The following is a 25251-nucleotide window of genomic DNA, read 5'->3' on the forward strand; positions in this document are numbered from 1 at the left end:
CAGGGAGCGCGGGAGGACCAAGGCTGCGTGTGGCTGTGGGCTGCACGGCAGCGTAACGAGAGATATCTTGGGAGACCAAGAGCTCAGCAGCATTAAAAAAAAAGGCATTTATACGGTTGAGAACATCCAAGTCATAATGACTGAGATTCGTTAGTGTGGCAGTGCACGCAGCACTGCATGTTGCTTGGTATGTACAACCACTGCTCTCCCCTAATTTCAGAAACTTTTTTTTTTTTTTTTTGAGTGCTGTTTCCCAAGCCGGAGAAACGCGCAACCCTCCTTTGTCTTACAGAGCCCATCGCCAGCTCCTCGTTCTTCATTCTTCCTCCCTGCCACTCCTTCCCTTTCTGCTTTCAATTTCTGTGACAAAAGAACCATAAATATGTGCCGATACTGGGCAAAACGAGCAGATCTGGAGCACGGAGGAAGGCTGATGTGGAGGAGGATCTCAGGGCTCCACAACCTGCTCTCCTCAGCCCCTCTCACCCCTTGCCCCACAGCGACAGCCCCACTGAAACTGGTCAGTCCCACAGCCATGATCTGTGGTGGGTAGAGTCCTTTTTGGCTGGCAGAGGGACACTGGGAAGGCAGGAGGGTCCCAAGCTCCGTCCGTGCAGGTAGGGGCCGGCGGGCAGCAGGGCAGCGAGCTGGCGCTGCCGCCACAAGGTGCGCTCAGCGGCAGCCGCGTCTCTCGAGCAGAACCCCCTCCCGAAGCTCCATCTGGGCCTTTGGAAAATGGCAGGAAGCTATTTTTGTACAGCATGGAGAGAGCAGAAAGAGCGTGTGTGTTGCAGCAGCAGCAAAAATCCACCTCCCCCCTCACCACGTACCCTACAGCAGAAACTTCATTTAGAGAGAGAAAAAAAAGAGGCACCATTAGCCATCGGCTTTGTCCTCCCCACCCTATTTTTTTTCCTCCTTTCCCTCGAAGATTTAGGAGTGAGCACATTTTTACACAATAGCCTGGCTAGAGGCGGCAGGGGGGAGYGAGCAGCTGTGGGATGAGCGGTGCCAAGGCCCAGGCTCCACGCAGGGCGCCGCTTCCCCGGAGCGCTGGGCGGGCAGGCGGCCGCCGCGGGGCACGCGGTGGCCCTCGGTGAGCGGCGACCCTCTGTGAGGGGAACGTGCGACCGTTTGCCCCAACGGCCGCCGTGAGGGGAACCTGCGCGCGACCGTTACCCTCAACGGCCACCGTGATGGGGAGGGCGCGACCGTTACCCCCAACGGCCGCTGAGGGGAACGTGCGCGCGACCGTTACCCCCAACGGCCGCCCCGAGGGCGCAGGGGGGAGGGGTCTCCCCCGGCGCGCGCGCGGGGGCCGCTCCCCACGCGGGAGGGGGGGAGGCGCGCGCGGGGCGCGTGGGCGGGGTGGGAGGGATGTGACGCGCGGGCGCGCGGGGCATTGTGGGGGTTTCGCCGCCGCCGTTGGCCCCGCGGGCTGAGCTGAGGCAGCGCGAGCGGCAGCGCCAGCGAGCGGGGCTGCCGCCGCCGCACGGGCACGTTTGGCCGCCGGGAGCCGCGCTGTAAGTGAGCGGGGCTGCCCGGAGCCGCCCCCGGCTTGAGGAGGCGACGGGGGGAGGGTTTGGGGGCCCAGCGGGGCGCCCGCGTATTCCCCCCCCCGCCGTTGTGGGGGGGAAAGGGGGCGACCTCGCTGGCTGTGCGGGGGGGACAAGGAGGGAGAAACGGTTCCCTGCCCCCCTCTCCCTCCCCATCCCCACCCCTGCCCCTTTCCTGGAAGGAAATTTGGGGGTGCAAGCTGAGCTGCAAGGTTTGGTCTTTTTAATTTCTCTGGTTTGTTTTTGTTCTTGCTTTCCTGGTTCGTGGCTGCTGAAGGCAGGAAATCCACCCCGCTCCCGGCGTAATGGTGGTGGTGGATTTTTATTTTGTTGAATCTGCATCTGGGTTATGGCTTTGAGGTTGGACTGAGTCCAGTGAGCACCTCGCATAGCACTTGCATCGCGCAGTGATTTCAAAGAATGAGGAGGTGTCTTGAGCCCCAGGTTTTTCTCTTTTCTGAGAGGTTTTCTCTGTCCTTATATACACGTGCAGACTTTTTATTCATCCTTTTCCACCCCAAGTCATCGAACAGGAGAAGTCAGAGAGGCTGCAAAAAGCCCAGCTAAAAAGCAGCACACATTTACAGTGAATCCTACTTTGCCATGAAGAAACTGGCATAAGAGTTATCTGCTAAACGTTAATGACTTAATAGAAAAAGCAAAATGACGTTTTTAAAGCCGTAAGCAAAGCAATCAGAAGCATCTAAGCGTGGTGCATATAAACACTGCTCTAGGAACGAGGCCCCTGATTATTTTAGAGCTGTCACTTCTTGTGGCGCCTGCAATATGTCCGCGGCAGGACCTGAGCAGCCCGGCGGCCCCTGGGTGTGGGAGCTGCTTGGAGGGAACTGCAAGACGCAGGTGAATGCAGGTTCTTTAGGGTAAGCACAAGGTAAATCACATGAGGGCTTAGATTTAGACAGAAAACCAACATGTTTGTGCATGCGGGAGACCGTAAAGGGGAACAAACTGTTTCTGCAACTTTATTTTCCAATAGTCTCTTTGTTCCCTGTGTAATCTTTGGGAGCCAGTTGCAGAAGGCCTGTGGATTTGCATAGATGAGGCAGGCAGGGCTGAGTAACGTGCAAGACAGTGGTGTAAGACTGAGTTTGCTTCATCACCACTGCTGAAGTACRTTGGGATGGGGTTTATTATTATCTCATTGCCGTACAAATGAGCAACTGTTTTTTTTATTGGTTTTGTTTTYTTACCCCCCCAACTATGTGTGGCTGTCACTTAGCAACAGGTCTGTAGAGAACTCTTCAGATCTGCTGCCTCTACCATCCCTAAGAGTAGGTAGAAATAAACGAACAAAGGAGCAAGAGATAATTAAGTCAGCACCTGAGTTCTTCGGCTTATCGACTCAGTACTTCTTGCATGTGGAACTGGGAAGGAAAGATGCTAGATGCAGTGTTTATAGCAGGAATACTGTGTTTGCTCATTTATTAGGGACATGTCACTTTGTTCCTTACCCAGTCCCACCCTACAGATATTATRGCTGGAATTCAGCTCCTGGTCTCTTACATAAGAGAGTACAGACACTAGAATCACATAATTCACAGTCTCTTCAGAGAGCGGAGTCCTTGCACTCTCTTCCCTCAATCCCCCAGCCAAACACAGTACAATTTTGAGTTTCATGCTTCATGTGGACTTTGCCTTGAAAATGTCCACATTCTGTATTTAATTTTTAGCTTCTTGCAAAATTGCCAAGGAACAAAAGTTCTTGACTATTATTTGAGATATATTTTCCTCATAGATTATACTCCGCAATGGTCCGGTCATTTAGGTTCTTTTGCTGAATTTTATTCTTTTTAACATACGAAGTACTGTAATGCACAGAGGAACTTTYTTTTATGTCAGTGCTCCCACCAGTCATCAGTGAAGACAATTGTATTTATATTTTCCCGATTATTGGTGGCAGGAAGCCCAGCTAAAACTCTTCTCACACTCCTGGTACTGTTCATACAGAAGGTTTGCATGTTAAGTGGATATTTGTTTTGGTGTTTCAGAGCCATGGTGGGAAGGAGGGACTTTTGCCAGTTAAATAAAATTGTGTAATCGTATTCAGTTCTGCACACAGATTTGGCCAAGATTTTCTTCTCCCCTCCTCCACTTTATTATCGGAAGGTTTTAGCCTTCAAGTAAATGAAGATCTATGGGGCATTCCTAGATGAAAATTCTCTCCGTTTTCCAAGTGAAAATAAATACATGTGTACTGCCATGTTTTCAGATGAGAAATTAACAGCTAGTTTGTTCTACCAAATATGTTTTTATTTTTACCTTTTCAAACCACAAAGAATTACTGGTTTGACAGAACACTTCATCTAAAATTTGAAATCAGATCAAATAATTTCTTAGTGATCAACTGTTATTACTGTGGTGCCTAGGAACCAGTCACAATTTAAAACGTTGTGCTAGGCTGATGTTAATAGAGAGCAATTTATACAGACTTTATAAGCAATGCATTTTATAAATATGCCAGACTAGCTTCCAATTAGCCAAGAGTAGAGCAAGTTAGTTGTCAAAGCAAATTCAAATGCACCTTTTCAAAGAGTTCCCCAAGCAGTTGCTGTTATAGTACATAAATAGATCTAAGATGGAATGGTAGCCCTTAACATTGTTAATCTCTTGAATCAGAAAGAAAATAGTGTTGCAGTTGATCTCTTGTGATACAAAAATAAACTTTTCAGTTCTTACACTGGAAAGAGAAAAGTCCTTTTAATCTTCCAATTTATCCTCTTGGAGTAAAGGTCTCCTGCATTCCACTACATTTACTGATGGGATCTCAGAGATCTAAATTTAATCTTCTTGTTGAGTGCAATTAATATATCAATAAAAGCCTTGAACAGTCACTATCTGACAGCAATAACAGTCATAGTAATTTAAGTCATCTATGAACCAGTACCRGATAGCTTTTTGATTTTATTTTGTTTTTGATAAAAGGGTCAAATTAACTGAGGTAATGAAGTACTGATATTTGAGCCACTGGAGATCCATTATTTTACCAGGATGTTCAGACTGTACCCATAACTTATATAATGTTAAACCTTTCAGAAAAACAGATGCCTGTAGGAAGATTGTGTTAAAGTTTGCTTTTAGAGGAGTTTCTGTCTTCAGAGAAAAAAATGGCCAGAGTTGTAACAGTGTTGATMTCACTACCTGTGAATGATTTGTTTCTTACACAATTTGTATCTGACTCAAAGAGCAGACCAGAGGAGTCCTGTAGCTTAAATCTTTGATGTGAGACAAGGTAATTTGCTGACAAATTCTCATTTGGGTGAATTTTGAGGCCTCAGAAAGCAGTATGAATCTAAATGCAGTCATTATTTTTCAAAAGGCTATGGATCAGGAACAAAGTTCTGCAACTAAGTTAAATCTATGRCCAAATGCAGCAGGGGCACTGAGGGCCATAGCACCAAGTTTAAAACAAAGGTGAAATAAGTAAGTTTATTTCTCAGTGATCTCTTGATAATCACAGTGATAATTTTGTGAACTATTACATCAGAAAAACTAAACTGTTGTACTTTGGTTGGCACTGCCTCCTCATCTGGTGGCTAGCAATGACTCAGCAGACAGTTCTTGAGTTTTGGCAGCATTCTAGTTTTTGATGTTACAAAGATAACTTTTGAGAACATGTAAAGCAAAGTTTTCTTCACATGTTGTTATTCACATTTGACTTTAGTGAAATTYGTTGTGACTGTTGCAAATGAGCTCTGCTCTTTCCCATCTCCATGACCCTCAACTAGAACTAGAGAAGAGACCTTGAACTCCCTGGGTCCTGCTGCTCAAGGGCAGGACAAGCAGGTTTTATAAAGCAATAATCCTGAATCTGTAATTAAGCCTGAAAAAAACCTCTTCCGTTCTTCTTTGCTAGGCTTACTTCCCCTTYCAAATTAGGTGGCTGACAAAATTAAAACTGGTACTTTGATACTTAACGAGAAATTTATTCTCCGCCCTCAAGATCTAACAATCCAGAAGTTCATTACATGTTGTAAGAATGAGATCCTTGAAGCAGATGTGACCCACAATATGAAATAAGGACGTTAGTCTCTAGAATTTGCAGAAATGGAAAATAAAGTCATTATGAAATTAAAAAAAAAATAGACCCTTTTGTATATGGTTAAGAAGGTCTATGCAGGGTTTAGTAGCCACAGGTGACAGGCGRCTTGCAGGTATTAAGTAGAAAATAGTATTTTAGAAGGAAGAACATCAGAACACTGCATGAAGGGTATTGGAAAACTAACAGCAAAGCTTTTTGCTCAAGCTCGATAAGGGAGGTTTAATAGACTGATGGCAATTAGTAATACATTAACGTAGTAATACATTAACATAACTTTAGATGAAATATACCAAGAGACAGTGATGTAGAGTACCCTTTTTTCCACCTACATGAGAGAACTGCCTCTCTCACTCWTCTCTCTTAGGAGAATCATTTCTAAGGATCTAAAAATGAAAGGGTAATGGTCTTTGATCTTGTTCTAGAACCAGCTTCAGCATGGCCATCCATGTGTATCTTCTATTTAGATTTTTAAATTGGGCAAGTTGCATTTACTGACCTCCTTCAAAGCTGCTTTGGCAATAATGTTGTATTGCTATGTATTTTTTTCATATTTTGCTCTCGATGTTCTAGCAGCTCATAACTGGAATGACACTTCCATCTTCCCTCTCCCTAAAAAAGCACCATTATAATACAGGGACTTTTGTATTATTTTGCAGCTATTCTATCTCATAGATTCAAAATAAATTCCACAGATTAAAACAATAACTGTTTTGTTTTTTTCAGAAAAGTTTTGTGTGATCTCAAATGCACATCACTCCAAAAGGAGGCCAAATCTGATAGGGATTTATTCCATGGTCCTTCTGCCCTCTCTGCCCTTTGACTGGCATTACCAGCTCTGAGGGAATGCAGTGGAGCTTTTGGAAGTTTTCCAGAAAAAAAAGTCAGGGCTGTTATTGGCTTTTCTATACCATTCCCTTGTTGTTTGTACTTGGAACACAAGTTTTGTTTTCTCTTTTTGGGAAAATATACAGGCCAGGTTGAATTCGTTCATTTTAATGAGCAACTCTACTGGATTTAATTTGTTTTGTAGAAGTGCAAGTCTGTTTATTGTTACCCATCTTCATTCATACTTAAACACCGGTTAAAGTAGGACTAGTAGTTGATTTGGGGTGTTCAGTTTCAGCTTTTTCTTCCCCAGACTACCCTGTTCTGCATCAGAGTCCTTAGTTGTAGAAAGTGGATGGATTTTCCTGAGGGAATTATTACCATTTTTAAGGGTTACATAATATAAAATGCATTTTATTGTGCATTGTAGATGTGTAAAATCCAATTTCTTTCTTATGGAAACACTTCATTATTAAATACTCGGTTCACTTGAAAACATTGTTTAGCACAGCTTTATATGAATGAAGCTTTAGTAACATAGCTTAATTGTAACCACTGCTAATATTTCACTGCAGGAAGACTTASGCATGCAGAGCTTCATAAGGTTTCCCCTGTGTCAGTAAAGAACCTGCTGTTTGTTTCTACTAGCTAAGTTTGCAAACTATTTAAGACTCCCATATAGTTACTACCTATCATCTTACTATAAAGTCATTAGAAGTGTGCTATTTTGGTGAAAATGAACTAGGGACTACGTCAATATTTGCAGGCTGAAAGTTCATAGACAACTCAGCCACAGTACTTTTCCTGCTAGCAAAGACAGGGCTAACTGTGTGTGTGTATACATACACACACACATAAATATGTACACATATGTGTACACACATACGTACAATGTGTATATACACACATTTATAAAACACATATATATATTAGATAAGAATAAATTTGCAGTTTGTCATGTAATCTGTTGYGTGCTTCAGTTTAGGCAGTTTCTTGAGACAAGGAAATTCACTTCTGCCGGGAGCAGGAGTTATTAGAGTTATTAGGAGTTTACACTGGAAGAAAGAGGAAGCAGTTTCTGGTGACTTTCCCCTCGTTTCCTGTCTTTTTTTTTTTTACATCAGTTTTATAAATGTAACCTGACCTGTGTCTAAACTAATAAAATGGGACTATTTGTTTTACCCTTAGTAAGCAGTATGCCTGTTGCACTTACTTTATTCAATCTGYTATCCAGTGTGGAGTTGAATGTGGAAGTGAACAGGACAAGAAATAGTCAAAACTCAAATATTTCTCTCGTTATTCTGAGTAGGATTTATTTTGTATTTCTTAAGTGTGGATATTAGTCACTCACTGAGATTTTTAAAGACTGCAGGACATATCAGCACAGATCAGAAGTCAGAACAGAAGTTGCAAAACTCAGAGGTAGGGTTAGGTGAACCTGTTTTGCCTAATTCAGAGTTCTGTATCATTGTGGATTCAGGAGTTTGGCAAATACTGTTAGGTTCATATGGCAAACACAGTTTTCGAGAATTCAGAATAAATATAAGAGACAAGACAGAAAAGGAAAGCAGAGAACTGGTATGATAGAAAAGATGTCTGAAAAAAGTTGCATTGGAAAGATTATAAACACACTAACTTCTCATTTGCATTAAATAGGGTTGGACAGCAAGGAGAGATCTAGGATGTAGAAATATATGCATCACTAGTGCTCACCTCTGTCTCCCCTCTAGTTCTGACATGCTGGAAGGGAGACAATTTTCTTTCCTCAGAGTTAATTTCAAAAATCAGAGCATTGCCTATACCTTCAAAAACACCTTGGCAGCCTGCAGATCTCCAACTCTTCTAATTTGCCAGCTTCTACTTACAACCTGAGTAAAAATGAAAAAAATGCATTTGACAGTTGTATCAGCAGCATGTTTTTTCATTGAAATAAACTGAGATACAGTTATCAGATCTCTGCTGGGTGGTTAGGCCACTGTTATGCTAGGGAATGGTAGCAGGTTGAATTTCACACTCCTGGAAGGCATGTCCTAGTGGTGCAAGCATCAGTGTGCAGACAGCTGGCTTCCTGTAGGTTAACATCTCAAGAGATTCATCTCAGATATTGGTCAAAAATAGCACTTTTAATGGGCAGAGGCTGTAGTTTACCATGCCTAAGTTTTTCTTCCGTAATTTAACACATGCTTGAAAAACTAGTTCTTTAAAGGAGATAAATATGTTTTGTGAAARTCTTAGTGGATGCAGTTACCCACTTTAATAGGCACAGTCATTACTGAGTGACACAATTATACTGCTCCAAATGTCCAGTGAACAGTTTTTCCAGGAAAGCAAAGGTTTGTGTGAGGCCCCTTGGAGAAAGCATTCTGTGCTTTCGTGATGAAGGTCTATTTCAGATGCTAGGTAGTTATCATACTTCACTGCACTTATGCTGCTGCCATTAACCTGTTAGGAATACAGAAGAATGAAGCAGACATATAGAAAATTGTTTCTCTGGTTTGTTTTTTATGTATAAAACTATGGGAAGGTTAAAATGGCAAGTAAATGTTCAGCATAAAATAACATTTTAGATCCTTGTAYGTACTCTAAAGAAGCAGCATGTATATGGTCTTCCAGCAGCAACTCCCAAATTTTTATTCTATACTTACTTGCAGTTTTGTAGGATGAGTGAAATTGCTACTTGAAATCATTCTAGTGTTTTATGCCTTGTTGGTAACCTTTTTTTTGCCCTCTATTTTTAAATATACAGTGCTGTTCCAGACTCAACACAGGCAAGATGTCCAGCAGGGGTGGAAAGAAGAAGTCAACCAAGACTTCCCGCTCTGCAAAGGCTGGGGTCATATTCCCTGTTGGAAGAATGCTCCGTTATATTAAGAAAGGTCACCCAAAGTACAGAATTGGTGTTGGTGCTCCAGTGTACATGGCTGCTGTGCTTGAATATCTGACGGGTAGGTTTGGCAAAACGGTTTGAAATAGGAACATTTAAAGTACAAGCTGAATTTGCACAGTATACTAACAGAAAGAATGCGATCTTTTGGTGTCCAGAGGACTGGAAAAATTAGTTGAAGTAACTGCTGTGCTGGTTGTACACAAACAACGTACCCCCCACCCTGCTTTAGAGCTTCATGGCTTTTGTACATTCCAGTATTGGATGTGGCTTGACCTATTGTACAGGTAAACACTTTTTCTGCACAGGGAGAGGAATTCTTACTGAAAATCAGTAAGTATGGCAGGGCTGCCCACAGTGTGGTCCCTCCTGCTTCTGTTCTCTGCCTGATGGCTTTAAGTTATAGCTGTCTGTTAAAAGTATACATTCCTTTCAAATGGTCTATCCTCTGTGCTTACACAGGGCTGAGGTTGCTTACAGCATTGTTGGTTTTTTTTTTCCCTCAATTTACAGATTATTTGGGTGTGCATGTGCCTTTTACAACTTTATGATAGAGTTTATGTACGCATGTATATTCTGTTCTTCTGGTCCAGATAGGCATATCCTATTTGCTCCCATTTATAGTTTTTGCTATTATTTTTCTTCTACTTTGTGAGAATGAAAGCACCTTGAGTAATCATGTAATCCTCACAGTATTGTCTGGAGGGAGGAAGGACTTTTTGTCTATTCAAGAGAAAGAAGCTTGGAATGAAAACACATTGGTTGAGGGCATAAAGGGCAGCCTCTAGCTGATACACAGCCCAGACATGAAAGTAAAGGTCTTTACAGAGCAGTTCTCTTCTCATACAAGGCTTAAGACACTGCAAGTTTACCAGCTCCTGACCACTGAAAGTAGTCTTCAATGGAAAGCAAAGCCCAATTGTAACAACAGCAAAATAGGAACATTCATCCATATTGGTCTGCAAAAAAGAAACAGCCCAGTTGCATCCACATGGCCAGGTTTGGCTCATAGATATACATCTAGGCTAGAAATTCAGTGAGTATCTGTACTATGTGGACTGGTATTTGGAGACAACTTGAAATGGATCTGATTTCTCATAGCAATATTTGTCTTTTACAGTACATCTGTTTAATTCACTGTTCTTGTTCCAGCAGATACAAGTATTTCAAAGAACAATAACCTTTATGTTATAATGGAAAACTCCAGAGAGAGGAAGAAATGCTACTCAGTCTTTCTTTGATTTGAGTACAAAGTAGAAAAGCAGTGTTTAACTTCATTGGGAGAGAGGTTTTAAAGCTGAAGTGACCTGACTCACAACTATGATCCTGTATACTTAAAACAGTTTTGGTACACTTTATAATAGATACAGGCGATAAAGAACAGAAATACTCTGAAAAATATCCTGTAAAGTTTCTTCCTCCACTAAAATTAAATATCCATGGCATAAGAGAACAGTTAAAAACAAATAATTAAAATGTAAAATCAACATTGCCTTACTAATTTTCTCAGTTATCAGACTTCTTCATGGACTGGTGTTTTGTTTATTTGGGGCCTCTTTTTTGAGAGAATGTTTTTAAACTTTGGAGATTTCTTTAGGGTGAAAAAAGAGGGGAAGTGGGAAGGAAGAAAATACTTCCTCCAGTCTAGGTTCCTGCCATAGCTATAACAACTCAAATAAAATATTTCTTAGGATGAAAGCTGCTTTGAATSAAGTCATTTTAAAGAAACAGAGCAGCACAGGTGAGCTTAAGGTGCTGCTAATGCATGGAAAAAAGAAAGGTGATATGTTAAATAATTAAAATGCGTAACTGTGTAGAGAGGTAAAAACTTATTGCCTTGCTCGCCCTTTTGGAAACAGGGGCCAGGAAAAGAAGGTAGGGGGAGAGGAAGAGCACCAAAGGAAAGAGTGCTTTCCTTGTCCTTTTTTTTTTTTTTTTTTTTTTTTTTTTGGGTTTATGAAGGTGGGCTTTTGTTTACCTAAGTGCCTTTCTTTCTAAAGGTTAGGTAGTGCTGGAATCCTGAGGTTTTCGTTTATTCTTTAACAGGGGCATATCTCAGAAATAAAGCAACTTTTGTTTTCTGCTGGGAAGCACTCCCTTGAAATGGGATGCTGAAAGATTTTTGTGCTCTGTTTACCTATTGGTAATTATTACTTCATAAAACCACAGAAACATTGACTTCTGTCTTGGAGAGTTTTTAAAGATGCTCATGTCAGCCCAGGACCTGATACTAAAGCAGGAAGTTTAAATTGCTTCAAAGTGAAAATGGGAATATGATATGATGGAAATGGGACAAGTACAAAATGGCCTGCTAATAAACTGGCAAAGTCAAAGAAACAGTTCAGTGCATTGATAAAGGAATGGAGAAACCTCAAATACCAAAAGCAATTGTAGAATAGAAAATGTTCAAGAAAGACTGGGAGGGGAAATGAGATGTGAACTAATAGCAAGGAACTTACTAAGGTTTGAAAACTACCTCGTGTGTACAGAATGTGGCAGTGACTTTATTCCTTTAGAAGAGGAAGTGCTAAATTTTGCTGGCTTTTTCTAAAGTTTAAGTCTGAAATGAGCTCATAATGTGCTCAGATCTGGGATTTTGGTTTGGTTCATCTGGGGACTTGAGCTTCCATAATGCTTCCAGCTGTTCAGACTTGTAATTCTGTTATGGATCCATCTGCATTATGACTTTGTGCTTTGAAGGTAACGTACTGTTGCCATATTTGCGCYGCTTCTCATCAAGCAGTAAAAGTACACRCTCCATTTTTAGCACATCTACCTATTTGTGATTTTAGCATTTTTTTCAGTCTGTCCTACAAAGTGCTTTTCAAACTATATTTCTGGGTTTTGCTGTGATGATTATACTCACATGTTTATACACATACAGTGTCACTAACAGGAGCATGCATCGTTTTAGCACACAGGAGTTGCTGTGATTCATCCATTAAAGATTCCTTTGCTGCATAACAGTAATATTACAAAGGAATGCTGTCATGAGCATACCCCTGTATGTAGATATTGGTTTCTGTAAGCAAATCTCCAGCTCACTTTTCCTAGGATGTCTCATCTAAGGAAATAATGTGCAGTATCYGCTGTACGCAGGATGTAAATGACTGTTTATGGTTGGCAGGGAGAAGATAGCTTTGTGACTTAACAAAGCTGAAACAAGTAGCAATACTCCCTTTCTGGCCCCTGAAGGAACAGGGTGGGTGCTGAAGAACTATAATTCAGTATTTTTATTTCCATTCCCTATTTGCAGTGGTACATGTAGTCCTGCCTCTCTAGGAAGAATCCTGTTCTCAAAATGTTTGATCAAGTTCTGTCATGCTGCATATCTAATTTAAGAATCATTAACTAGCTTAATTTGGTGAGAAGATCAACGTTAGTAATTTTTTTTATTATCTTTCCTTATTATGACTTACCATGGTCCATTGCCTAACTATCTCCCCATGCCTGATGTTTCAGAAAACTAAATCCCCTGCTTATTTCCTGTGTAAAATGGTGTGTTGGTGCCAGTGTGTCCCAAATAAAATGCTAGGACAATCAAAAGGATGCCGTGGACTTCACTTGGAGCCCTGCAGACATTCAGATGAGTTTCATGATTGGTATTTTTTCAGAACTGATCCAGCCACATACGTAATCAGATGTCTTCCCTTCAGACTTACAGCTTCCTGAAGCTTTAATATATTACAAGCTTCTTGCTAACTGGGAAAGATGCTCTTTTGCCCTGGAAAAAAAATAGAATTCCCTTGAGCATATKTAAAGGCAGTAATAACCAAGCCTGCAAGTCATTTCTGCCCTCACCCTTCCAATGTTCTTCTCTACATTGTAAATAATTTTCAATTGCCAAAGTGTCATAGCAAATGAGAAGAAGGGGGAAGTTTATAAAACAGCAGGAGAACAGGAATACAGAAGAAATAGGACTTTGATTTATATTTGTTCTCTACTTGCTCAAGTCAAGTAGGAGAAAACATTGTCTGTTTTATCCATTAAATCCTTTTCTCTCTCAGCTGGGTTTTATTGCTCATTGTGTATAGTTGATCAGGTATTTTGTTAAAACATAAAATAAGCACCTTTTGAAWCCCAAACTTAAGAGTTCCCTCTAAGGCATTCTGGTGCTTCCCCGAGCTTTTGTTTTCAGCTTTTCTGACGGCACCAGAACCCCTTTTCCCCACCACCAGAACTGGAGCCCAGTTGTTTGCTTTTTCATCTTGACTAATTTTAGATGTGGAGAACTTTCTTATGTCAGCTGCTGATGGGCTGAAACCTGAAAGTCCTTCTTGAATGCAGAACTTTTCCCAGTTCCCTTTAGATGCTTGTGTTTGATGTGCAAGCTGATCAACTTGAACTGCTGTTCACCCCTTGAGTTCTGTTTGCTGCCGAAAAACCTTACAGCTTTACAGAGGAAGACAATGATTTGCCTTGTTTTTCAAAGCAGATGTACTGATGAACTTCCTCTTCGAGCAGAGGGGTAGCTCGAAAAAAGCATTTAGTTAAAAGCAGATTCAAGTTCCAGGCATTCCCAGACTCCTGAAACTAATAGTCCATAGGGAGTAAATGAATTTAAGAAGTGAATAAATTGACAGTATCTTTTCGGTACAGTTGAAATATGCATTCACTRTCAAAATAGAGTTCTAATTAAAAAGGCAGCTTTGGAAACACTAATCCACAAACAGCCTCCCAAAAGAGCTTTAAAGTAAATTAAGAGGATTCTAGGACCCAGATCTTACTTGACTAAGCGTGAAAATACCTCTTTGCAAAGAAAAATAAACAAACTGACAAGGCAAAAATGTCAAATACCTGATACATAGAATTGAGAAATATCAAAAATTTGAATTTCTAGTTTAGCTTCTGTAAGATTAAGTACTCCCTATGATTGAAAATGTTCAGGCTGAAACAGAATGTTTGAAACTGATAGTGTAGTTATAATTTGTGTTTATATGTYGTACACTTTAGTATAACCAAATTGGAAGATGAAAGAAAATGATCTGTGTTATCACACTACCTGTAGAGTAGCATGCAGTATCTAGCAAGGTAACCAAATTTAGACTTTGAGTTGACCAGCAGAGCCAAACTGTCCTGAATTTCAGCAAAACTTTTGTTGGGTCCTGAAAATATGTCTGTGTCTGTAGTGGGTGATAGCGGAACAATTCAGGATAGAGGGAGGACTATTATCTCCCTTCCAGACCAGCTTAAGAGCTTTCTGTGTTTACAGGACGGAAAATTGATAGCTCTGGGAACARATTTTCAGCAGTGAAAAAGCCGGGTCCCTGGGCAGTTTCTGTGTGCAAACACAGGCGAGCAGCCGTCCTCGTTAGGATTAAGTCATAGGTGTGCTCGTGGGGCTGCCTGCTCTGCTCCAGGATGCAGAGCTGGAAGTTTTGTAGCTAGTGACCTGCATGTGAGCTCCTAATCCTGCTCTTAAACCGAATGGGTTGGTGCAGTCCAAAAACCATAAAAACAGAGACATCCAAGGTGCAAGCAGAGAAGTTGCATTACTTCTGTATTGGTAACTGGTGGGAGCAAAACTGTAGCAGTGTAAGCTGGTCTGGTGTTTTTTCCTCAAGCAGGATGCTAACTCAAGCTTAGCTTCACAATAGGACTAAATCCAATGTCACCTGCTTGAAAGCCGTGCCTTTTTACTGATATTTCAAGAAGCAAAAGCTTGGCTTTAATTTAGTCTCTTCTTATTAGGACAAAGGTATTTGAGCATATTTCTGCTAGACTGAAGACTGCTCTAAGASAATTTTGTGTGAGAGCTGAAGTGCGCTAGATGTGAAATGAAACTAATAATTTGAAGGCTGTGCTTTATCACTGAGAATTTTTTCTGAATTGGACATTTTTAAAATACAGACTGGACTCTTTTCTAAGCAATATATATTATAGTTCGATGCAAATTATATCAGGTAAGTCCCATGATCTTGGCAGAAAAGAGCACAGCATAATCAGTCATCCTTTCAGGCCCATAATTCCTCGTAGAACTTGTTCTGAACCGAATGCTAGCTTTCCCTGAATTATATCAAGTTTTAGGTGTGTGAGCTCATGCTAGGCTGACAGAAAGAAGTCGAGTCTCAATAAAATGCTGGCATTTATGGTAATGGTCCCTCCTCTCACATAATATCGCTATTATCCCTACCTTGTAGAACATGTGAAATAATACAGGATATTGCTAGGATAAATCAGCACTTATACTCTGAAAATACCAAGAGCAGTAAATTATTTTTAACTTTTTAGGTGTCAGAGGCTGTGCATGTAACTGCTTTTCTTATTCCAAATTATCAGATGTTTTCTCCTGTCCCCTGAAACGATGCTGTGTTTTTTTTGTGTTCTTCTATGTCCCTGACCTATAATAACGAGACTCACAAGCCAGGCTGGCTTGCAGGGCTGGAATCAGCATGGGAGTCCCCAGCAGCTTGAAAGGATCCAGGTTCAGGGCTGTGAAAGAGATTTTTCAAAAGCAGATAGCACCAAACTTCTGTAAATTCTGATGTGAATTTGATGTTCTGATGTTGAACGTGCTATATAGTCACCCCTGTAATGCTTTTTTCAAAGCAATAGGGAAAAATATTTGTAAATAGTACTCTTCTAAATAATAACAGCTTTATTTGCCTATAGACATTTGTATTTATTATGATTTCCATTGCCGTCTCAACACAAAAAGATTTAGTATGGATGAAAGGCTTTGAGACAGCAGTTTTATGAGTGGTGATATTTTCAATAACAAATATTGAGCCCAACGTCCTTTAGTTCAGTGCCAGAGGCCGCGTCCAAGACAAGTCCCAGATTGTTTTGCAGTGAGCGCAGTCCAGAAGCAAGAGCCCAGCGTGTGCTGCTTGCTTCATTTTTGGTCGGTGTTTAGTAAAATCCTTGACAGGGACCTGGGCTTGGAGCACAACTCTTTTCTTCCAAGCTRTGCCCTGCATGGACCTGGCTACACACAACACTGAAACACGTAATTTCCTCTTTCTGCTGAAGCAAATTTTTTTGTAGCAAAATACAGACTTTCAGCATGAGGCTGACTCCTTTTTTACTCCAGTAGTGTTATTAGTGTTTATTAGTTTCAGCAGATGACTGGCATCTTCCACCTGACTTTTAATGCTGAAAAACGTAAGTTCAGTCCGTACACCTGCCCRAGTCAAAGACTAAACCAGCTTAAGTCTTCAGGCATTAGAAGTGTCCTGTGCTCTGAAGCAGCCAGACCAAAGCAAACGTGCTGCACCCTGTCAGCAAACTGTAAACTGCTAGGTAGGAGAAGCAGCACTGAAAAGGAAAAAGTTAATTTGAGTTAAATCATAGTTCTTTAAGTCAGTGGAGAAGAAATTGATTTTTTTTTTTTTTTTACTTAGTACTCAAGGTGTGACTGTTAGTTATAAACAGCTTTTGAGATTAATTTTCAGGTTTCCCTGAAAAATGAATTCATATACCTTTTACAGATCAATATTTAATCAAGAAATTTGTAAAACTGGGAAGTTAAATGGCCTTGGATTTACTGTAAAAAATAAAGCGTGGTGTAAAAGTGTGGAAAATAGAAAGGAGCTGAGCAGAAGTGTGAATCGGATCAGAAAGCTCCAAGTGGAAGTGGCTTTTGTGGCCTGACTTTGAGTTTTATGTAAATAACCGTCTGTCATCTGCCTCACAGAAATGCAAAACTTACAATAACTTGGCAAAGTTACCAGTTTCTCCTTTAAGGGGCCCAGTTTTGATAGAGCACAGAGACGAAAGACTGAAGGGTGTTTCATCACATCCTAAGAGGATGATTGCCCTGTTGAGGGTTGAGGTTTCATCAGGACTAGTTCAGAGTAATAAAATTTCTTGAATTAATTTTCACTGCATCAAATTTCCCTGACTTTAAATCAAGCCTGAGAATTGTTTTATTGGAATGTATGCAGGGGAAAGTGATACTAAATGATTCTACCTTTGCTGTTAGGACTGCAGATTCCRGGGGGATTGGGTGGAAGATGGAGAGAAAAGAATGCAGGAAACTCTTAGCAATCTGGACTGATTGGGGTTGATTGGGTTAAAACCTTCCGGCATCATGTAAAATGATTCTGAAGTCAATAAAATGCTGATGGAAAGATGACTAATTTAAAGTACAATAAACAGACGCCTTGTCATGTCGTTGGCATTGCAGCAAACACACGTTTTCTCAATGGGATTATATCAGTGTTCATTTTTCTTTGATTTCTGSTTATTGTTCTCAATTTTCTTTTGGAAGAGAACCTTCAAGTTTTTTCTTTTAGCAAACCCTGACTTGTGCCTCTTGGAAGTTTTGCATTCAGAAATTGGCTTTGTCTCAACACATCACCTGGTAGTTGTTAAAGAGTTTAATTTTCAAAGCTATGATTTCATCTCCCCGAAGAGAAGGTGGACGAAGGGATTCAATAGAACCGGAGTGTACAACAGCTTGAGGGGAAACCAAACAAAGAAAAAGATGTTTGAAGGAGCAATTCAGAGACCAGACTTGAATATTTACATTCAATACGTAGAAAGCAAGGCTGCAGTCCAGAATACATGCTAAGGTAAAGACTTTGGCACTTTGGCTTTAAAGAATTTTATTCAGTCATGACCAATAATACTTAGCTTGATAATTAGTATAAATGGACCAGCACCTTGCTAGTAGTGGGAGAAGAGTTTAGTGGGTCCCATTGGGGTCTGCAGTAACTACTGCCCCTGCTTTTGTGAGATTTATTAGGAATTTGTTGTGTTTTAACTCGCTGGTGAGTCCTGGTTCCAAAATTTCTGTGAGATACCAAAGCTACAGCGTTCAAGGCAAGTGCTACAACCCTAAAATAATGGCAGATGAAAATAAYGAAATCGGGAACTGCTTTGGATGTGTAAGAGGTGACTGGCGATCAGATTAGAGAAGCCCCCACAAGGATGAGGAACTTGCTGTGAAAACTTGCTCCAGGATGAGGTTTCTGTGGAGATTTCTAGCGCCTTTTGGTTGAGTTTGAGTAGGAAATGCCTTGAGAACAGTTTTTCCTGTGGTCTTATCACAGGCTTAAGCATASAGATATTCAGCCTGTTTTCTTTTCTCCCTTAAAAATATTTAACTGAACTTTCAGAAACCTCAGCAGTAAAAAARCAGTTTTGGTTCAACTTTTTAAGAACAAGAGGCTTAGGCAGTTTTTGTTACCCATATCCATTTGCCTAGCTCTAAATACTGCAAAAGATTTTTTTTCAGTTCATATACGTGAGAAATACATTTTAGACATTTTTTAAAGGAAAGCTGCATGACTTGTAAGACTTTTCCTTCCCACTTAGGCCATCTAGTTTAAATATTATTTGTATCTATGTCTTTTAAGGCATTATGATGTGTTCATATTACAGCCTGATTTGTAAGACATCCTGTGCTGTCCACAAATACTATATGACATGCTGACATGACATTACTATTTTATTTCTCTTTCCTAATTATATACCTCTAACAGCTTTTTTACTGGAAGGCTTTTTATTTGCTTGTTTGTTTTACGTCTGCATTAACAGCGGTGCATGTTCTGCCTTTTTTTAACCTGTAAAAAGGCTCAGGAAAAGTAATTTGTTCAAGCATAAAGAGTATATCTTCATCTTAATCTAAGACTTCAAAATGTAAGAATTGCAGAATTGTAACTTCAAAAGCTTATAATATCAAACAACTTACTGTGTTCCTCATTAAAATTTGGGTGTTTATTTTTTTACAAAATGTGCTTCATAGTTGCCCTTTCCTTGAGTGTTGTTATTGTTCCCGGCGGGAAGGCGAAATGCCTCAAGTAAATATCTGAAGAGAAAGGAACAGACGTTCTGCAGCTTGTTCAGCCTTGTTTCAGTCTTCTGCCTGGATAAATATGTGCTGAGTGAATCCCCGTGTCACTGATGGAGCTCCTAAGTGTCAAGGAAAAAGACATCCTTTTAAGAAGGAAACTTTCTGTCTTGACACTGTTCAGTTGCAATTGATTTGTCCRTTTCTTGAATTCTTGATTTTTTACCTTTTTTTAAGATCCATTTATTGTGAACTCTCATAGATGGTTGATATTTATCTTCTTACGTATCCAAGCAGGCCTGAATTAGCTTATGTTTACAAATGCTAAACTTGCATATGATTAAACCTGCCTCATTGTTTAAACATAAATATCTATATTCGTTATATATATATATATTAGGCTTTCCTTTGGCTACCTGTGACGCAGTCTGATGATGCTCCCCAGGTAGGGATGCTGCACATTTTTCTGCAAGGTTTGAAGATGACCTGCAATGAAACAGAGCTTTTGGTGACTCGAACCTTTACACCTGGCACAAGGGCATCTGATGGGATGGGTCTGACCAAAAAGCTGCCATTCAATTTTAATTTTAAATAAGGTTTCCTACCTAGTACTCTTTCCAATACTCAATGCAGAGAGTTTTCTGGAAGTTTTAGTCAGCTCCCTTACAGAGAGAGGTAGATTTTCATCTCATTTAAAAATAATTAAAAACCTGTATAAAGCACCATTTAAATGTTTAGTGTTAAAGGGGCGTAAAACAGATGTGAAAGGAGAGTTAGCAGCACGGCAACCCAGCCGRGCAGTTCAGAGCCCATGGGGATCCGGAACGCCTTTGCTGCCGGCGTTGAGGGGAGCTCGGCCCTGCTGGCTTTGCCGCAGGCTGGGCTTTGTGAGCGCGGACGCAGAGCACGGCGCTGCCTGCGCCGGCCTCAGCCGAGGCCTCCCCATGGCCGGCGCTCGGACTGGAGCCCCGCGGCCCCAGGGGTCTCCACGCGCCCGGCCAAGCTGGAATATTTCCAGAGGAGATGGCCGGAAGAAAAATTCCCCCCCTCCATGCCCTCCTCCTGCTCTCCCCAAGCTCCTCTTTTGTGGTCCTCAGCGCCCGTGCAAAGCTTTCTGTTCCCGAAAAGGAAGCGGGGTACCTCAACTTCCCTAAAGGACCATTAGAAAACTGTAATTTCAAAATGAGTTTCCTGTCCAAGGAAGAGGGCTTAGCACTTGCAAGAACAGTTCTCCACTGTACGAGGCAGACATTTTAGTTTTATGAGGAACAAATAAAACATTCCTCTGTGCTTTACAGGCATAACACTTTCTGAGGCTCCTTAGTTGCAGAGTGACCCGTCTGCATAGTTATGCTGATCAGATGCAGAGAATAACACGGCCCGACTGTTCAGCAGCGCCTGGTGCCGTAAAGGAGAGGTGGAGGTGGGGGAAGCAGAGGCAGAGCAAAAAGTAGGCTGCTGTTTTGGGGAAATTTCCAGGCAGCACTAACCTCGGAGGTGCAGACAGAGCAGTTCCAGGCTGCGGAGGGTGGYGTGGGTGCAGTGACACCGAGTCTGGCCGGCTCGGGGACACACAGAGCGCAGCCCAGAGCCCGGCCTGCCCTTGGCCAAGGGCTCTGCGTTCCCGTCGCCCTGTGTTCCGCACAGAGCCAAACTACACCTGAAGTGTCTGAACAGCGGCTTACGAGCAGCCTATGGAAAGGTTATCCCAGCTTAATTCTGTGCTTTGGTGGTGGGGAGAGCATGTTCAGGCTGACCTTGYCCTGCTAAGCCTGCTTTAAAAATAAAGTCATTGTGAGTGTGAAACTTCACAAGAATTATTTCTTTGAGCTTCCACTTCGTATACCATCTTGCCCTGTACTGAAGTAGATAATGCACTAGGTAGAATATCCAGAAGCAGATAAAAGATTTCCAGTGTCTTAAGTAGTTTATTATAGGATTTATGATGAAAAATAATCAAAGAGTCATGTTAAATTCAATTTAATGAAAAGCCATGGTATGATGGTATACAGGATTGCTTAAGATTTATAGTATGTTAGAGGGCAAACATGTTATCTTGTGAGCTTTGATTTTTGGTCTTTTTAGKTTATAGGTTACTGTTTTAATTCATTTTTCTTTGTCTGTAAAGCAAACTTAGGTGACAGCTTTCATGGTGTTTTCAGCTGTTAAATGTGAAAGAAATCTCATTCAGTAGTTCTAATGTTTGTTTAAAAAAAGATCCAAGTGTTACCAGGTTTACAAAAAGGCAGTATACCAAAAGCAACCAGGAAACAGTAGTACAGAGGGCTCTGTATAATGGAGACAGCAATAGCACTTCATTGCAAAGTCAGGTAAACATGTGCTGTCTTTTGTCRTCGTTATTCCCCAAACTTTCTTGTAATCAGTGAAATTTTTTGCCTAAGGTTTGTTGAGCTGAAGACAGATGTGTTAGTGGGTAACGCTCTGGCTTTCACTTCACAGGCTGTCTTGGGGAGCAGTTAATCTCCYCAAGGTCCAGCAAAAGCCATCTCAAGCACAACCAGTAAATACAGTGTGGAGTGTGGCAGGACTGGCRATTTTTTCTGAGGAGATAATCTGCTAGAGCAAACAAACGTCATACATTAATATCCTTTTCTGGAGAGAAACATCTTCTCAAAGAGATAAAAAAAAAAATCATAAAATCAATGTAGAAGCCTAGTCTTTGTTTACTGTCCTAACTGGGATGTGTGCTGACATCTTTCCATAATATCACCAATAGGAAGTTGAGTTTAATGTGTTTTTCAGGAATTGAAAACGAGAAACAAAGCAAACCAKGGCTCACATTTGTGGCAGGTTTGGGAAAAAAATAACAATTTTGTACAGCTAGTGCTCTGGCATATGATAGGAGGAGAATCCTAGGAGATGAACACAAAGTAAACTTGTGGAGTACCCTAAAAAGTCAGGAGTCCAGGGTAACTGCTTTAGGAGGACAAAAGAAAAAAGTAAACATAGATCATGGGACTTCACGTGTGATTTTGCATTCCTTGGTCACGTAAATGTAAAGAAAATGATAGTTTTAGGCTTAGGTATCTTTAGAGACCAGTCAGAAATAACATGATATAATACATACATAACATGATATCTTTTGCATGGATGCTAACTAAGACCTATTGATTTTTCTTAATGATCACAAAGTAACTAAGAAGATTTTATTTTCTTCCAGCGGAAATTCTTGAATTAGCTGGAAATGCTGCAAGGGACAACAAGAAGGGTCGCGTCACACCTAGGCACATCCTGTTGGCTGTAGCAAATGATGAAGAATTGAATCAGGTAAGAAAGAATTCAGTCGTGTGAGGRCCAGAATTTCCTTTAGGGCTTTTAAAATTGTCTTTCCATATAGCCAAATTGGAATTCAAGACCTGTGCTTTTAAAACAGCCCACCAGGAAACAGCTCATTCACTCACTAACACACTGGCTATGTAMCTAGCAAGAGCACTCACTGTAATTTTGTTTCTGAGTACACATTTTAAACATGTAAAAATGTAAGAGAGATGTGCAATGTGGCGTTTGCTTACACGGTTACAACTGTATGTGTTAAAGAAGGGGGCATTGTCATAAACTTCAGAGATATGGAGAAAATCTTGTAGATACTTTTTCTTCCCCCTTAACTGGGGACCTAGGGCGTCCTGGCCTGTTCCCACTCAAGTCTGTYGTTGTGACCGCAGAAGGAAGAAGTCTGGAACCCTTGAGAGTCTGCAACCGTTGCAGGTTTCAGGATGTCTTTAACTTAGCCAGAACAGCTTGGGTGTAATTTTTACAACGTTGTGGTGTCAACCAGAGGCACCAGCCAGGATTAGCATCCTTTGGTGTGAGGCGCAGTAAAAACACATCTGAAAAGATGTTTTCCACCCTGTGTATCATGATGGAGGAGAAAAAAATGCTCAAGCTAACCTCCTTTTGCTTCTGTCTTTGGCCTGAAACTTTCCATTCATCATCTCAGAGCCTCACTGAGTTGTGCCTGGGGAGCATCCAGCATGAGTCATTAGGTGGGAGTACCTGAGGGGCTTTGATGTCATCATTTGTGTCCTCCCGCATACTGAAATAGTCCCCGATTTAGTGGTTTAAATATAGACCATGATATATTTCACTTCTGCTTTTTGAAGGTTTAAAAGAACAGCACATTTTCAAATATTGATCTACTTTTCTCCAACTGCATAACAGATCTTTTTTTTAGATTTCCAGATATAGCGATTTTTATAAATATTACCTGTTTGAAGATTCTTAAAAAATCAAATCAATTWAAAAAAATACCCTGTCAAGAAAACTCAGCATTTGAGCATAACGTTGTGTTTGTCACAATTTGGTCCCCTGTGCAGAGCTGTACCTTGGACTTTGGGGTGCATCCCTCTTGCATAGACTGCCTTGCAGAGCTCCCAAGTGTGCAGCTCTCCTGTGTTCTCCTCATAGCTGGTTAACAGCCCTCCTTGCATCGCTTCACAACTTCATTAATGARCTTAACAAATCTTGTGCAAGTCATCCAAATGATTTTCACAATAACAAGCACATTTGCAAGAAGGACACATATTCCCTGTGCAGTTACAATTCACTACATGATCAACCTCATTTCAAGCACTTCATGTGAAGTGAAATACATTCCATTTCACTTTTCCTCAGAGGTAATATGTATTGAGAAACATAAAAGAATGGCTTAAAAATCAAGGCAATGTATGAAGTTTGCAGTAAATGCCATTTTCTCTTTATTGATGAGTAAATTTGGAATTTGTTGTCTGGTTCCCCTCCTCTTTTTTTTATATTAGCTATTGAAAGGAGTCACCATAGCCAGTGGTGGAGTGTTACCCAATATTCACCCAGAACTGTTGGCAAAGAAGCGAGGATCAAAAGGAAAACTGGAAGCCATCATCACTCCACCTCCAGCAAAGAAGGCAAAGTCTCCGTCACAGAAAAAGACTGTAACAAAGAAACCAGGCGGCAAGAAAGGGGCAAGGAAATCCAAGGTAGAACAATCTGCTTATTTTAAACCTGAACAAACCTGACAGAAGTAGCTACAGGAAGGGTAGATTATTTTGAACTGGTAGATTCAGTTTGTAGGAACAGGGAATATTTCTGCTGTGCATCTGCTCAGCCAGGAGATTTTTCTTGTAAGGCAAATACTGTCAAGCAATAGAATACAAATGTAGAAAGAAGGGGACATAGATTTCACCAGAAATTCACAGTGCCTTTGAAAATGCTGCTTTCTAAGTCAGACAAAGCTTTTGTATTTATCCTTTATGTTATCGATTACTTGGTCATTCTTCTGATTGTTTCACTTTTTTTTTTGAAGTGTTTTTTWAAATTTTTAGAACATCTAGTAGCTGGCATTTCAAGTGCAATGCTTCTAATAACCATGCACTAATAATTTCCCTAAATCTGGATTTTTCCCCTACTGGATTACAAAAGCAGGAAGTCTGTTGTGGGGTTCTGTTTTTCTTCCACACAATAAACTGTATTGTCTGCTTACTCTGTTGGTATTTGGCTAACAGTAAACTCCTGGGAAATTGAAATAAGGCCCATGAAAATCTAATTTTCAAAACATTTGTGTAAAGCAAAGCAAGGTTGCAGCTCCTAGAAACACAAATACACCTTTGCATCAAAGTTAGTCTCAGTTACTCRATCACAGGTTTAGTTTTTCTATTTTGGAAAGGGAGGATAGGAGAACAGTAGCTTGKTTAGTATTCCGAATGCTTTGAGCATCAGCAAAGGTATTGTTGAGGCACCAGATATTTCTACAAAAGTACAAGTGATGCACTATTGAAAATTGAACATGATTTCTGGCACCAATTGAGTTGATAACCACAATAGTCAATTCACAATCTTCATAAAGCAGCCTTTTCAAAATGTTTGGAATTCTCATTTTTATCCAATAAGCTGATTCAGCCCTGAAACCTTTTTTTTTTACTTCAGTAATTTAATTGCACTAAGAGAATGGTAGTTGAAGGGAAAAAAAGAAGGTACAGTTATCTTGGAGATGAAGGGAAGTGATCGAGGTAACCGAGAGAGAAAATTGTTCAGCCCATTTCTAAATACTAGGCAGGGAGATTGTAGAATTTATTCTTCTGACACTGKCTTTGAGGACAGCCAGATTTCACAACAATATTTCTGAAAATATTTCTGTCAAAACGGTGAGCACCTCATTTCACAGAAACAAAATTTGCATTTTTTTTTATTTTAGAAT

The 25251-nt window shown here is 40.7% G+C and overlaps 1 protein-coding gene across 5 annotated transcripts in view; it reads left to right on the forward strand.

The window, feature by feature from the left end:
- Positions 1 to 9187: 9187 nt before the first annotated feature.
- The window catches only part of LOC112954278 (core histone macro-H2A.1), a 35709-nt gene continuing 19645 nt past the window's right edge, over positions 9188 to 25251 (forward strand). For all 5 annotated transcript variants that reach the window (XM_026047417.1, XM_026047419.1, XM_026047418.1 and 2 more), the window contains exons 1-3: positions 9188 to 9386; positions 22243 to 22349; positions 23837 to 24034. In XM_026047417.1, the coding sequence (XP_025903202.1) occupies positions 9215 to 9386; positions 22243 to 22349; positions 23837 to 24034 (477 nt within the window). In that variant the 5' untranslated portion in view covers positions 9188 to 9214. The remainder of the gene's footprint in view (positions 9387 to 22242; positions 22350 to 23836; positions 24035 to 25251) is intronic.

This window comes from Nothoprocta perdicaria, unplaced genomic scaffold (assembly GCF_003342845.1).
Source record: "Nothoprocta perdicaria isolate Ctin4 unplaced genomic scaffold, notPer1 scaffold_5, whole genome shotgun sequence".
NCBI classification, from domain to species: Eukaryota; Metazoa; Chordata; class Aves; order Tinamiformes; family Tinamidae; genus Nothoprocta; species Nothoprocta perdicaria.